The sequence below is a fragment of the Vespa crabro genome, chromosome 5 (assembly GCF_910589235.1).
Source record: "Vespa crabro chromosome 5, iyVesCrab1.2, whole genome shotgun sequence".
NCBI lineage: Eukaryota > Metazoa > Arthropoda > Insecta > Hymenoptera > Vespidae > Vespa > Vespa crabro.
Genome location: NC_060959.1, coordinates 9,731,357 through 9,746,406, shown reverse-complemented (window position 1 = coordinate 9,746,406; position 15,050 = coordinate 9,731,357). Strand labels below are relative to the sequence as shown.

Sequence of the window (15,050 nt, the reverse complement as noted above, 5' to 3'; positions counted from 1 at the left end):
GATCGATGAAACGAGTTACCTTGATTTTATACGAACGCATATACGTCCGCACACACATACACCATATACACTCATATCCACACACACACACACACACACACCTTTTACTTCGTTATGTATGATAATTATTTTCCTTTAAGTTTATTTAGTGTTTTATGTTGATTTAAACGGACGATGATATATTGTCGCTGATACGGATTTATCGATCATTGTTGTTAAAAAAAAAAAAAAAAAAAAAAAAAAGAAAGAAAAGAAAAAAAGAAAAGGAGGAAAAATAAAGAAAAAAAAAAAGAGGGGAGAAAAGAAAAAACAAAGAAAGCAAAAAAAAGGACGATAAAACAATAAAATGATATTAATAATAATAATAATAGTAATAATAATAATAATAATAATAATAATAATAATAATAATAATAATAATAATAATAATAATAACAATAATAATAGTAATAGTGATAATAATAATAAATTGAATGAGAATTGTGAAAAATGTCGCGATATCGCGATAACGAATTCGATTGAATATCGATTTCATTAATGGGGAGAAAAAATGATTATTATTGCTTGATACCATCTTATATGCCATCGTGCCTTCCATCGAAATCTTGCCCAATGATCGAAAACCGTTCACCAGCTCTTTCAATCATTATCATTTATTTTTTTCATGTTTATATCTTTGTATTAAGAGGGATAGAGATAGAGATAGAGATAGAGAGAGATAGAGAGTGTGTCATTAAAAAAGTATAGAAAAGAAATAAATGTCGACGTGTATTTTATCTTCGAGCTATTATCGATCTATTAATTTTCACGTTTTTCTTTGAAATGAAAAATGAAAATAAAAAGAAAAAAAGAAAATATAAAAAAAATGGACGAACGAATAAATCGATAAAAACGTTTAACGGAGAGTTATTAATTAATTTTTCTGTAATTAAAAAAAAAAAATATATATATATATATATACATATACATATGTATACTTTTTTATTTTTATTTTTAATTTTATTATTAGAAAATGCTCGAAGATCAGAGAACTCGTCGTTCGGGAATTACAGTGATTTCTTTTCTTTCATTTCTTCTTCATCTTTTTCTTTCTGTCTTTCTTTCTTTTCCTCTTCTCTTTTTTCCTTTTCTCTTTTTTTTCTTATTTTGTTTTTTTAATATCAACGACACAAAAAATCATCCGACTTAATTGTACGAAGGAAATTTTTGAAAAAAACCAAAGATGTTCTTTCGAGAAATTTGGTTACACACACTACACATTACACTTACTCTAGAATTTCTTTCTCTTTCAAAAGGAAGAGAAGAAAACTATAAAGAAAAAAAAAAAAAAAAAAGAGAACAGAAATAAGAAAAAAGAAAGAAAACAAGAAACGAAAAATGGTAGAAATTTATTGTTTTACCTTTGTTGTTTATCGAGATATGTATGTCCAAAAAATGAGCTTTAAAAATGAACGCCAAAGAGGGACGCACGTTAAAGAGAATCTGTAATAAAGAGATTAAAAGTTTCCGAAATAAAAGTCTAAAGAAATATATCTGAAAAAGATATGTATGTGTATATATATATATATACATAAAATACATATATATATATATACACAAATATATAAAAGAGTAATTAGAAAAATTTTTAATTTTCCTTTTTTTATTTTATTTTGTTTGTAATCTTTTTTTTTTTTTAACGTATAATTGTTATTCTTAAAGTAAAAAGCAGAAAAGTAGAGTCGAAAAAAGCGAATTTTTCAAATTGCTCTGATATGTATGTATGTATGTATGTATATATACATATATTTATTTAATATAATTATCTCATGAAATTTATAACAAACTTATTTTTTCAGATGACCACTTTATGTCGTAACATTTCGCAAATACGATCTTAAAATGTTCTTCTTGTCATATTTAACATGACTATAACATGACTATCAATTGGAAGATAAGTATGATATAACACTTAATATAGTTAAGAGATCTATGCAATAACCTATGATGACAACGAATTTAAAATGGATGATGGATGAATGTGATATAACTTCTTAATTGGCGTTTGAAAAATCTTTTTTTCGGCCTTTCATGTCAAACTTTGTTTCTTTTTTCTTTCTTTTTTTTTTTTCATTTGCTAATAATCATTATAACGTGCTATATAACTTGGAAACAATTGTTTTACATATATATATATATATATATATAGTGTGCCATTCAAAGTAAGTAATGATCTTATGGAGAATAGTGGGGGACGACAGAGTATCATAAGAGTAATACTTTCCGGTTATCAGAGACAGTTACAATCTTTCCGTCAGTTTAGTTGGATGAATGGAATCTAAAAAGTTAAAATTAACTATTTAAGAAGTTTCAAACGGTGATAAATACAACGAAGATATCTTGTTATTTCTATACGAATAATTTTTATAATTTAGAAAAAAGAAAAACGTTTTGTTATTGAAAAGTTTATATTCGTTTCTCGTTTTTTATCAAGTTCGAGATAACTATGGCACCAACAGCTGATATATGCGGGTATGTATATAATATATATATATATATATATATATATATATATATATATATATATATATATATATATATAGTTATTTATATAATTTTTTTTTTTTCTTTTTTTCTTTTAAGAAAATTTACAGTAATTAATATTTGATAATTGAAATTTATTATTATTTTGATAAAAATGGAAAGAATTTTACTTTTTATTAATTTATTTAAAATAATTTTCTATATAATTTTATATATATATATATATATCGGTTACATAATAGTATAGATTTCTACAGGAAAAATGTGACCTCAAGTAAAACTTCTTATTTCGTTTTAAAATGAGTACAAACGTGAAAGTAACTTAAGGCCAAGTATTTTTGTAATTCTCACTCTCTCTCCCTTTCAAATCATTTTGCTCTTATTTGTACTATTCCAGAAAGTGTTTTATATGCTGAAGGATGATCATGTTATTATTTACATATATACGTACATTCATTCACCCATGCATGTAAACATTTTTAGCGTCAAAGCTATGTGATTTGTCTTTTTTTTTTTTTTTTTTTTTTTTTTTTTTGTATAAATTGATTCCTCGTGTCATTCTGAATAAAAGTATATTAAGCTGTCGTAGTATTGAAAAAATAATTAATTGACGAATTATTTATAAAAAAAATGTCTGATTATTCACGCAGTCATATAATTCTTTTTCTTTTCTTTTTTTTTTTTTGATTGGTATTAGAAAAAAATTTTTAAGATACAAATGAACTCTTTTTCTAGTATATACACACACGTACAGGCACATATACACATACACATGCATGCATCGCACACACAAATATTATTGTTCATATTATTTTGTTACCAAGCCTACTCAGTAATTGAATTACGCTGAATGTATTGCAGAATGTTTGACGTAACGCTGAACAAAGAAATTAATACTGCATAAAGGTCGTCTATATTCATTTTGAACATTAAAGAAAATAAAATAAAATGTAATTTTGTTTACTTTCAATTTCAAAATGCATTTTCTCGGAAACTATTGACGTAGAATTAAAAAAGAAAGAAAAAAAAAAAAAAAAATAAAAGAATAAAAAAAAAATTAGAAAAAAAAGATAAGAAAAAACAGCACCATAGTGAATGGTATAGCCTATATCCCAAATAAAATATTTCGAGATGGAATTTTCTCTTTAATAGAAAACAGCTGGTTTGAAGTGTTGATATATACGATAGTTATGTACAATAAAAATGTACATATGTACGTAGATGAAATTCACAGCTATTGTTCTATGTGCAATGGGTAAGATTATGTCGACAAGATGAACTCAATTTAATTGCATGAATGCATTTTTCTCACATGTACACACACATATATATACAATGTCCAGAATGTTCTCACCGTTCTTCGTGAACTTAATTTAAGCAAAACAAAAAAAAGAAAAAAAAGAAAAAGAAAAAAAAATAAACAAAGAAGATTACAAAATACAATAAAATAAAATAAAATGAAATAAAATTACTCGACAAGTTGAAACTTAAATTTTATTTACATTAACTTTCGATTATAAATAAATCACTATATAATGAAAGAACTATTGATACGCGTATTACATGTAACTTCAAAGTTATGTAAACGTAATATATATATATGTGTTAATATAATTAAAACGTCAATGGAAAAATTTTTTTCTATTTTAACTTCAACTTCATAATATCTTTAGTAATTTACCTTGTTGTTTGTTAAAAAAAAAAAAAAAATGCTTAATGAAGTTTTTATGAAGAGTAACATTTGTTATTGACTAATGATTAAGCATCTGGATAATCAATGTAGACTTCATACTTAGTTATACTTAAAAAAAGATAAGTCATTATTCAACGAATGGATTTACAAGTACTGAATTAAAGATTCGTTAAATGAGCCTTCGTCGTAAGTATAAAATCACTGATATTATAATTTTCATTTTAATACTCCGTCTTATGTCGTTACGTATCTGTTTCGTTATAACAACTGCTACTAATGCATAATAATAAAATTTAATTTCAATGTCTCTGTCTGATATTGTAGTTTTGCGAAGAAAAAAGAAAAAGAGAAAAAAAAAGAAAAGAAAAAACAAAAAAAGAGAAGACGAAGAATACTTTTGACAAATTATAAACAATATTAATTAAATAAATTTAATTATTCATATGTAATGATTGAATGACGACGTCAAGTGTTAAAAAAAAAAAAAAAAAAAAAAAAAAGAGAGAGAGAAAAAAAAAGAAGAAAAGAAACAATAATAGATGAAACAGCAAGAATGATTTCAATCAACGGACGTAAGAATCCTTTCTTAAAACGAACGTTGTTATTATGTCGTTATTATATGATTTCATCGTTCCACGATGATCTATGATTTACGTAATAATTTAATGATTTACGTTTTATATTTTGTAGCAGAAAGAAGAGTTTCTGCTACAAAAATCTCCATTGTTATATGTATGTATAATAAGATTACTAGTTACATAAACAATTTTATATTGACATATAATAAGATCACTAGTTACATGTAACAGTTTTACTTCGATTGTTCATTTTAAATTCAGATTAGAGGCACATACGACTAATAACTAATGACCTATATTCCTAATTGATTCTACATAAGCGTTTCAATATGGATACGCTAAATAAAGCACGAAGGGTTGTTGTCATGATTATGATACACATATATACATATGTATATATATATATATATATGTATATATAGATACACATATAACGTATGTTCGTTTAACGAGCTCGTTTCGTCATATTAACCCTCTATAATATTATATAACTTTGATGTCTAAATTCTTTTTTATTTTTTTATTTTTTTTTATTTTTTTTTATTTTCATCTCACTTTACGTGGCTGCAAATTTAATTGCAATTTATAAATATTTCAGTAAATTATACTTAACGTAGCATAATTATATTGATATATAAGCAATCATTATATTTAATTTATAATAGAAAAAGAAGTAATATGATCGAATAGAATAAAATAAAATAAGATTTAACTGTAGAAAAGTGATTAGAAAAATATTGATTAGAGAAACGTTTTTAAAAACTACTAGAGAACCGTTCTAATTAATATGTATAATATGTATAATATTTTTTTTTTAAATAACGTTTAATATTATTCGCTTTAATATATTAACGTTAATACAAAATCGTTAATGAGTAAGACAGATGATATGATAGAACGAAGTAGATAAAATGAAGAAGAAAAAAAAGTAAATGAAAAATAGAAGCTCTAATTGAAAAATTATTTATTATCTTCATCTCTTTCACTTATTGTTCACACTTATGATATATTTATATGTACATACATACGTATATATGTGTTATTCATTTGAAAAATGATAGTGCAATAATAATTGAATATTGCCAAGCAGATTGTACGTATTGAGAATATTACACACCGGAAATGAAAGTTGTGCAACTATGTGCAATATATATATGTGTGTGTGTGTGTGTGTGTATTTGTGTGTCAACAAATGAGTAAAGTCATCATATCTTCGATAGAAAACAATATTTTTATAAAAAGTATAAGTATAAAATAGATTTTCATTTGTTTTCTTTTTCTTTCTTTTACATTTTCTTCTTTATTTTTTTTTTTTTTTCGGTATTAATAGATAAAAATAAATATGTTTTATTTACATAATTATCTAAAAAATAAGCTTTTCAATATGCATATATTGATAATAGTACGTTAAAATATTGTTATAACATATTTGTTTTTTATTAACATAAAAAAAAAAAAAAGAAAAACAGATAAATATTCAAAAGTTATATCTTAATAGTTCTATTTTCTTTTATTGCAAATTCGAGGACGTTCTTCACATACAAAATAAAAAGTTACTTTATGTCCGATAGTTTTTTTTTGACTGATAAAAGCAAGAAAAATAAATTTCAAAAAATTGAAAATTTTCCTAATAAAATTTTAGTCGACGAAAATGTTTCAATGATTGAGCTTCTTTATGTAAAAACATTATACATGTCCTTTTCCTTTTCTATATTTGATTATATTCTTACATTTTGTTAATTAAAAAAAAAATATGAATTTAATGAATAATGGACATGTTTCTGTATTTTAAGGGATACCAAATCTACTGTCGACTTGATGATCAATGGTACACCATATACAAGTAAGAATTATTTTATTAATTACATGTGCGCTATCGAATAATTGAAAAAAAAAAGAAAAACAAATTCGAATTTACAGATTGAAAGAAAATAAAAACCCGTTATAAAACATGATAATTTTATTAAAGAAATAGATAATAATTCGAATAATTTTAAAACTTCTAAAAATTCGATTGACAATGAGAGATGATATATTTAATGACAATCATATTTTCTAACTTTTCTGTTGAAACGTAAAAAAAGGAAAAAAAAAATCAACAACAACAACAACAACAACAACAACAAGTTGTCTTCTACGAAATTATTTTTATAAAGGAAAAAAGAAAAAGAGAAAAAAAACAAAGAACGTTCCATCTCTTCTTACTTTATTAAATAAAATAAATATTGCTTGACAATTATTCAAGTAAATGTTATAAACTTTATTGAAGAGTCATTATAAATTAAAAAAAATTATTCTCCACTTAAATTATTATCCATTTATAATATGTATGTACGTTCTTATTGTTAATCCCTTTAAAGTAAAAATACTTGTTCTTCCATATTATTGCATATATATCAAATTAAACTTTAAGTTAAGTGAATAGATTTAATATAATTAAATTATACTAATTTTTCTTCTCCTTTTACCATCTTTCTAAACCTTTCTCATATACGCTTCCATGATCCCTTTTCCTTTCCACAAATTCTGTATAATCTTATCTCCAAGTCCCTTCCATTATCTCCTCTCCTTTATCTCGCACCCTAGCCTATACCTTGAGATTCTTTTCCATCTACTCTCTCTCTCTTTCTTTCTCTCTCTCTCTCTCTCTCTCTCTCTCTCTCTCTCTCTCTATCTCTTTCTGCCTTCCGTCAACCCTTTTTCTAGATAATTTGGCACCCCTTGACCCTCATTCATTACACTTGAGTAGTACCATTTGCTCGAACTTCCACTCGTCTGTATCTCTTCACTCTTTTAATCTGTTAAATAAAGAGATTATAAATTCTTTTGAAAGTTTTATCGTAAAATAAAAGAATAAAAAGTATTATTAAAAAAAAAAAAAAAAAAAAAAAAAAAAAAAAAAAAAAAATAATAAAAAACCTTATAAAATCCTAATAAAACTTATTATTTGATCAAATGAAGATTAATATTACTTAACTATTAACAAATAAAAATATCGTATTACAATTACCGTTGTAAATAATTATAAAGTAAAGAAGAAAGTTCTATTAAAAAAAAAAAAAAAAAAAAAAAAAAAAAAAATAATAATAATAATAAAAATAAAAATAAATACATAAATAAATAAAACAAAATAAAATAAAGAAATAAAGCCTATTTAAAATGTTTGATTAAATATTTTCATAAAATTAAATATATATTAAATATTTAATAACATTTAATAATATTTAATTAAATATAAATTAAAGAATTTAATCAAATAATAATAGATGAGCTAATATAAAAATAATACAAAATAAAATGAAATATATTATTATTATTATTATTATTATTATTATTATTATTATTATTATTATTATTATTATTATTATTATCATTATTATTTTAGTATCAGAGGATGTTCCGGCAAATACATCTCTAAACGTTTTCATTCGTGATCATGCGAAATTACGAGGTACAAAAGCGATGTGCCTTGAGGGTGGTTGTGGTGCTTGTATCGTTGCTGCAACAGTAAAAGGGCAAACCATGGCAGTGAATTCTTGTCTTGTACCTATTTTTATCTGTAACGGGTACGTTCTCATTTTTAATTATTAATAACGTTCTGACTGAATATCAGATTTATTAATATATTTTATTCATTTTTTTCTTCTTTCATTTTTTCTTTTTCTGTTTTTTTTTTTTTTTTATTCACAGATGGATAATTGAAACCATCGAAGGTATAGGAAATAGAATGAAGGGATATCATTCCATGCAAGCAGTCTTAGCAGACATGAATGGATCACAATGTGGATATTGTTCATCTGGCATGGTCATGAATCTCTACAGGTCAGCACGACAATTTTATAAATAATAATAATAATTAATAATTAATGAATGCGTATAAAAGAGTAAAATTTTGTCCTTGACTATATTATAGTTAAAAAAAAAAGAAATTATATTATAGTGAATTTTTTAAATCATTAGAAATAATCAATTTTTAATTGATCAATCTTTATATATATTATATTAAATATAAAGTAGTATATAACAATTTCTTTCTTCTTAATAAAATTATTTTAATTAATATACGTATATATATTTATATTTTTTTTTTTGTTATTAATTTAAATTAATTATAAATTTGTAGTCTTTTGAAGGATAAGAAACGAACAATGAAGGAAATCGAGAATTCATTTGGCAGTAATATTTGTCGATGCACAGGTTACAGACCAATTTTAGATGCATTCAAATCTTTTGCTTCTGATGCACCACCCAAATTAGTGAAGGCCATTCAAGATATCGAAGTAAAAACAATTTCTATTCGTATATAAATCATTTATTTGTAAATAAATTCTAAATGTATATTCTCTTATATATATAAACTTTTTTTTTATTGTGCTCTTCAGGAAGCTTATAAAATAAAGAAGTGTCCAAAAAATGGCTTGCCTTGCTTAAATGGATCAACTTGTGGTCTAGAATCGTCAACGCCCGTATCAATGAAATTGGAGGATGCAAATTTTTACAAAGTACTTTCGGTGGACCATCTCTTCTCGACATTTCAAAAATATCCAAATTCTACTTATATACTGAACGGTGGAAATACTGCTCATGGTACATTTTATGAATTAACTTAAAATTTGTGAAAGATAAAAAAATGAATGAAAAGTATTTTTCATGGGGGGGAAAAAAAAAAGAAAAAAGAAAAAATGAATGAAAGATATCTTTTCATAAAAAAAGAAAAAAGTAAAGTGAATAAAAGAAATAAATCTTTTTTGTATTTTTTTTTTTTGTTTTTTTGTTTTTTTCTTTTCTTTTTATCAAATCTCCACCTGCTTATTTAATTCGTTCAATTCAATGATACAGGTGTATCGAAAAAAAAAAAAATAAATAAATAAATCTATCGGCTTATTTAAATAAACAATTCAATATTACAGGTGTTTATCGAATTGAAAAACCAGATATTTATATTGACATAAACGATATTCACGATTTGCGTCGTATAGAAAAAACTGAACATTCTTTGACACTTGGGAGCAATGTGTCCCTTACACTGGCAATGAATACTTTTGAAAAATATTCGAAGGATAAGGGCTTCGAATATTTACGTCATTTGGCTCATCATATCGATCTAATCGCAAGTGTGCCAGTCCGTAATGTGAGTAATCGTTAAAAAGGGCGACACATTTGTGTCAGAAAATAAATGTAAAATAAATTGAACGATCGAATAAGGAAAAAAGAAAAAAACACCTATTTTCAGATCGGTACCATCGCTGGTAATCTCATGATCAAACACAAACACCATGAATTTCCATCAGACTTGTTCCTCATGCTTCAAACTGCTGGTGCACGTATACACATACGTGAGTTAATAAATATATAACAATAAATAAATAGAATATTTTTTTGTTTATAATTAAGTATAATTTTATTCCAATAAATTTTTCAAATTATAATTTATATTAATATCAATGAAAATCCAATTACATATGAATCGTAATTAATAATTAAATGATTAATGATAGAATTATTATTTTGTAAATAACAGTCGAAAGTCCTGGAAATAAGATTGATATGACCTTGTTAGAATTTCTTGAAAGTGATATGAAACACAAAATTATATACAGTGTTATCCTTCCAAATCTCGACAGTTCCTACGAATTTAGATCTTACAAGGTAATTTATATATAAAAATTTAATAATCTTTATAACGCATTAGAAATTATTTCAAAATTTAATTATTATATCTGATTTAGATCATGCCAAGAGCTCAAAACGCACATGCACACATTAACGCTGGTTTCTTATTTAAATTGGATGGAACAGGAAAAGTTATGGAAAAGCCTAATATCATAATCGGTGGAATTAAAGGAAATTTTGTTAGTAATTTCGATGATATCAAACGTGAATGTTTTTAATCAATAATGTATAATTACGATAATTTTATTCTTCTAGATGCATGCAAAAAATACTCAAGATTTTTTTTTTAACAAATCCGTATTCGATAAGAACGTCGTCAAGTCGGCTATTGATATATTGGATAAAGAATTAAATCCAGATCACGTTTTGCCCGATTATTCGCCAGAATTTAGGAAAACTTTGGCCGAAGGATTACTTTACAAGGTATCATTTAATTATATAAAAGGTGATTTAATAACTCAAATAATTTATTGCCATTAATCGACATTTACTATTAATTAATTGACTATACTAAAGATCCTCTATTTTTTTTTTTTTTTTTTTTATTATGAATTACTTATAAAAATTAAAATTTTTTATTTTTATAGTTTATATTGAATATAAGACCGGAGAAGATCGATCCAAAGCTTCGAAGTGGTGGAACAATTTTAGAACGTGAATTATCATCGGCTAAACATGATTTCGATACTGATAAAAATATATGGCCATTGAACAAACCTATTGCAAAAAGGGAAGCCATTTATCAAACCTCAGGAGAGGGACAATACGTAAATGATATAATGCCTTTGAAGGATGAAGTATTTTGTGCTTTCGTTGTCACTGAAGTGGCCAATGGTAAAATCGAAAATATTGATGCCTCGGAAGCTTTGGTATGTTATCATTGAAGGATAAATCATTGAAGATAATTAAATTATTAAATTGCTATAATAAAATATTTTCAGAAAATGAAAGGAGTGGTGGCTTTCTTTACAGCAAAAGATATTCCTGGAAAGAATATATTCATTCCAGGTTCTAGTAATCTGATGATGCTCAATGAAGATGAAATGGTAAGATAAATTATTTGATCAATCCTTTGACATAATTGAGTTGTTATTTTTTACATTATAGTCAACAAATATTTTTTCTCTTTCTCTCTCTCTCTCTTCTTTGTAATATATTAAATGTAAAATAACAATATATATTTTTATTATTATAATTAATATATATATATATATCATTCTATTTTCATAATCACTTGCCATAATAATTAAATAATCAATTTAATTAATAAGAAAATTATTGTCCTTAGCTATTTGCAGATAGTACAATATTATACGCTGGACAACCAGTTGGCATAATAGTTGCAACGACTAATACTATTGCAAATGAAGCTGTAAAGAAAGTAAAAGTAACATATATCGATGCATTGAAAACAAAACCAATATTGACCATCGACGACGCTTTAGCTGATAATAATAAAAACAGGTTCTTACAAACTGCACATAATACTGCGACAGATAAAGGTAATTAAACTAATTAATTTATATTTTTAACAAGTATCATAGGAGATAAACTAATTTTAATAATATTATTTATAGGTAAAAATACGAAACATGTTATCAAAGGTACATTCTCTTGTGGTTTCCAATATCATTATACCATGGAAACTCAATCTTGCGTTTGCATTCCAACTGAGGATGGGATAGATGTTTATCCAGCAAGCCAATGGATGGATCTTATTCAAGTTTCAATTGCTGAATGTCTTGGAATTAAAAATAATAGGTATGAGAATTAAATATTTACATCATTAGGCTCTTATATTCTCACTCGATAATCGTAATTTTTATTGTTAATCGTAAATTGGCATCAATCAATGAAAAATTGTCTTTCATTGATCACATGTAATTCATAAATTTATAAGAACAATATAAAAAAAAATATTATTGAACGATCAAAGTAGTTATAATTTGTACGTATAAAATGTTTTAAATTGGCCATAAATAATAGACAAAATATATAAAATAATATATTCGTAATATTTTTCTTTTCTCTCAGCATAAACGTCAATGTTAGACGTTTGGGTGGTGCATACGGAGCAAAAATTTCACGATCGGCTCAAGTAGCCTGTGCGTGTGCTCTTGCATGTCATAAACTTAATCGACCAGCGAGATTCATTATGTCGATTGAAAGTAATATGATAAGTGTTGGCAAGAGATATTCCACCAAACAGGAATACGAGGTTGGTGTGAACAATAATGGACGTATACAATATTTGAATTCGAAACATTGGGGTAATGCCGGCTATTCTTTTAATGAGATGCATGCACCTGTTGTATTACATCATATGGGAAGGTATATATATATATATATATTATATTATATTAATAATTTTAAGTATAAACAAAGAATTAATAATTTTCTAATAATTGAATACACAGCTGTTACGAAGATAAACGATGGTCCTGTGATGGTTTTGAAGTTAAAACGGATCTCCCATCCAATACTTATTGTAGAGCACCGGGTATGATTGAATCCTTGAACAATTTTTTTATAATATTATGATTTTTTTAACAAATATTCTCTTTTTAACAGGATCTACGGAAGGTATCAGCATGATAGAAAACATAATGGAACATATAGCTACAGAATTAAATAAAGATCCTGTAGAAGTCAGATTGATAAATATGAACGCAGAGGATAAAAGTGTGTTGGAACCATTAATACAAGATTTGAAGAAATCTGCTGATTATGATTCGAGAAAGAGAGCGATCGAGATGTTTAATAATGTAAGATACGAATACTTTGAGATCTAATTAATAACATATGTATAGATCGTTCCGTAAATGTGGATTTTTTTTTTTTTTTTATTTTACATATCATATAGGAAAATCGTTGGAAAAAAAAAGGAATATCTTTGATACCAATGAAATATCCTCTCATGTATTGGGGACAATTCAATGCTATGGTTACCATTTATTCACGCGATGGAACTGTTTCTATTTCCCATGGTGGAACTGAATGTGGACAGGGTATTCACACGAAGGTAACAATGTTAATATTAAAACAAAAATAATGCTATGATATAACGAATTAAATTAAAGAATTTAATTTTCTTCTTTTTAATCGTTAGATCTCTCAAGTAGCAGCATATATTCTTGGTATAGATCTAGATCTTGTTAAAGTGAGACCCAGTGATAATTTTACTGCACCTAATAATTCCGTCACAGGTGGTAGTATTACTAGCGAGTCTTGTGCTTACGTAAGTTTTACTTTTTCTTTTTCTTTTTTTTTTTTTCCTATGCAAATAATACGATTGGAGATTGTTAAATTTTATCGATCTTAGGCAACCATGATGGCCTGCAAAGAACTCTTGTTAAGATTAGAACCTATCAAGAAAGAATTAAACAATCCAACTTGGCAGGAATTAGTTATGGCAGCATATTTGAAGGACGTTGATTTGTGTGCTCGTTACATGTAAACGAAAAATGACTTTCTTTTTTTGTTTTATTTCTTTGGAAAAACTTATTTTTTATATCTAAGAAAAGACAATAATTCTATATTTATATTTTTCTTAGGTTTACAGCAAAAGATGTGACACCTTATAAAATTTATGGTACAACCATTGCAGAGGTTGAGATTGATATACTTACAGGACAACATCTTGTACAAAGAGTTGATATTATAGAAGATACTGGTATCAGTCTTAATCCTGAAATTGACTTGGGTCAAGTCGAAGGTGGTTTTGTCATGGGAATGGGATATTGGACTTCTGAAGAATTGATTTATGATCCTAAAACTGGCGCATTAACGAATTATAGAACTTGGGTATATTTATACCGAATTTAAAGTGTAACTGAGAAAACATCTAATTTTATATATCAATAATGTTTATGTTTCTATTTTTATTTAGAATTACAAACCTCCTGGAGCTAAAGACATTCCAGTTGACTTCAGAGTTTCATTTAGAAGGAATACACCGAATCGATTAGGTGTATTACGTTCTAAAGGTAAATACATATGGCAATAATAGTAGCAATAATAATAATAATAACAATAATAACAATAATAATAATAATAATAATAATAATAATAATAATAATAATAATAATAATAATTCGTAACTCCATAACTTATTATAAAAAAATGATATTATAGCAACTGGCGAACCTCCATTATGTATGGCTTATGTAATTCCTCTTGCTATTCGGCAAGCTTTAAATGCTGCAAGATTAGAATCTGGAAAATCTGGCTGGTACCAATTAGGTAGAAATCATTTATATTAAGAATTGATTTCAATTAGTTATTTGAAATGTATGTATAATCATATTTAAAATGTTTTAGATGGTCCTATTACTACAGAAAAAATTCTCCTCACGAGTCTAACTAATAAGCAAGAAATGACGCTGTAAATTCAATATAACGGCAACAAAAAATAGGAATAAAATAATAATATTTTTAAATATAGAGAGTATATATAGGTAATAGAGAAATATATATATAGATAATAATTTTTACATTTGTATACAATAAGCTGTAATATTAAAGTGAAACAATAAAGTTTTTAACATTATATATTCAATAGCATTTTGTACAAAACAATAGTGA

The 15,050-nt window shown here is 25.4% G+C and overlaps 2 protein-coding genes across 2 annotated transcripts in view; both read left to right on the top strand.

Moving 5' to 3' along the window:
- Positions 1-2,112, top strand: part of LOC124424471 — a 15,423-nt gene extending 13,311 nt beyond the window's left edge. The window contains exon 7 of the transcript XR_006942321.1: positions 1,838-2,112. The gene's annotated coding sequence lies outside the window, so the exon portion shown is untranslated. The remainder of the gene's footprint in view (positions 1-1,837) is intronic.
- Positions 2,113-2,288: 176 nt separating this feature from the next.
- On the top strand, positions 2,289-15,015 carry LOC124424470 (indole-3-acetaldehyde oxidase-like). The gene is made up of 25 exons (XM_046963563.1): positions 2,289-2,510; positions 6,587-6,636; positions 8,179-8,359; positions 8,484-8,615; positions 8,917-9,073; positions 9,176-9,380; positions 9,704-9,924; positions 10,027-10,129; positions 10,315-10,442; positions 10,523-10,645; positions 10,722-10,889; positions 11,054-11,335; positions 11,408-11,512; positions 11,755-11,968; positions 12,044-12,227; positions 12,501-12,797; positions 12,884-12,966; positions 13,038-13,231; positions 13,330-13,488; positions 13,576-13,704; positions 13,789-13,919; positions 14,021-14,270; positions 14,356-14,452; positions 14,601-14,708; positions 14,787-15,015. Exons 1-25 carry the CDS (start codon positions 2,485-2,487, stop codon positions 14,852-14,854), a joined length of 3,795 nt encoding a protein of 1,264 aa, XP_046819519.1. The 5' UTR covers positions 2,289-2,484; the 3' UTR covers positions 14,855-15,015.
- Positions 15,016-15,050: the final 35 nt, after the last annotated feature.

Excerpts from the sequence above, each read along its gene's own strand:
- LOC124424470 (XM_046963563.1), top strand. The coding sequence starts at position 2,485 with ATGGCACCAACAGCTGATATATGCGG. Across the intron at positions 10,890-11,053 it reads CCGAAGGATTACTTTACAAG|TTTATATTGAATATAAGACC; the intron begins GTATCATTTAAT and ends TTATTTTTATAG. Across the intron at positions 14,453-14,600 it reads AGGTGTATTACGTTCTAAAG|CAACTGGCGAACCTCCATTA; the intron begins GTAAATACATAT and ends ATGATATTATAG.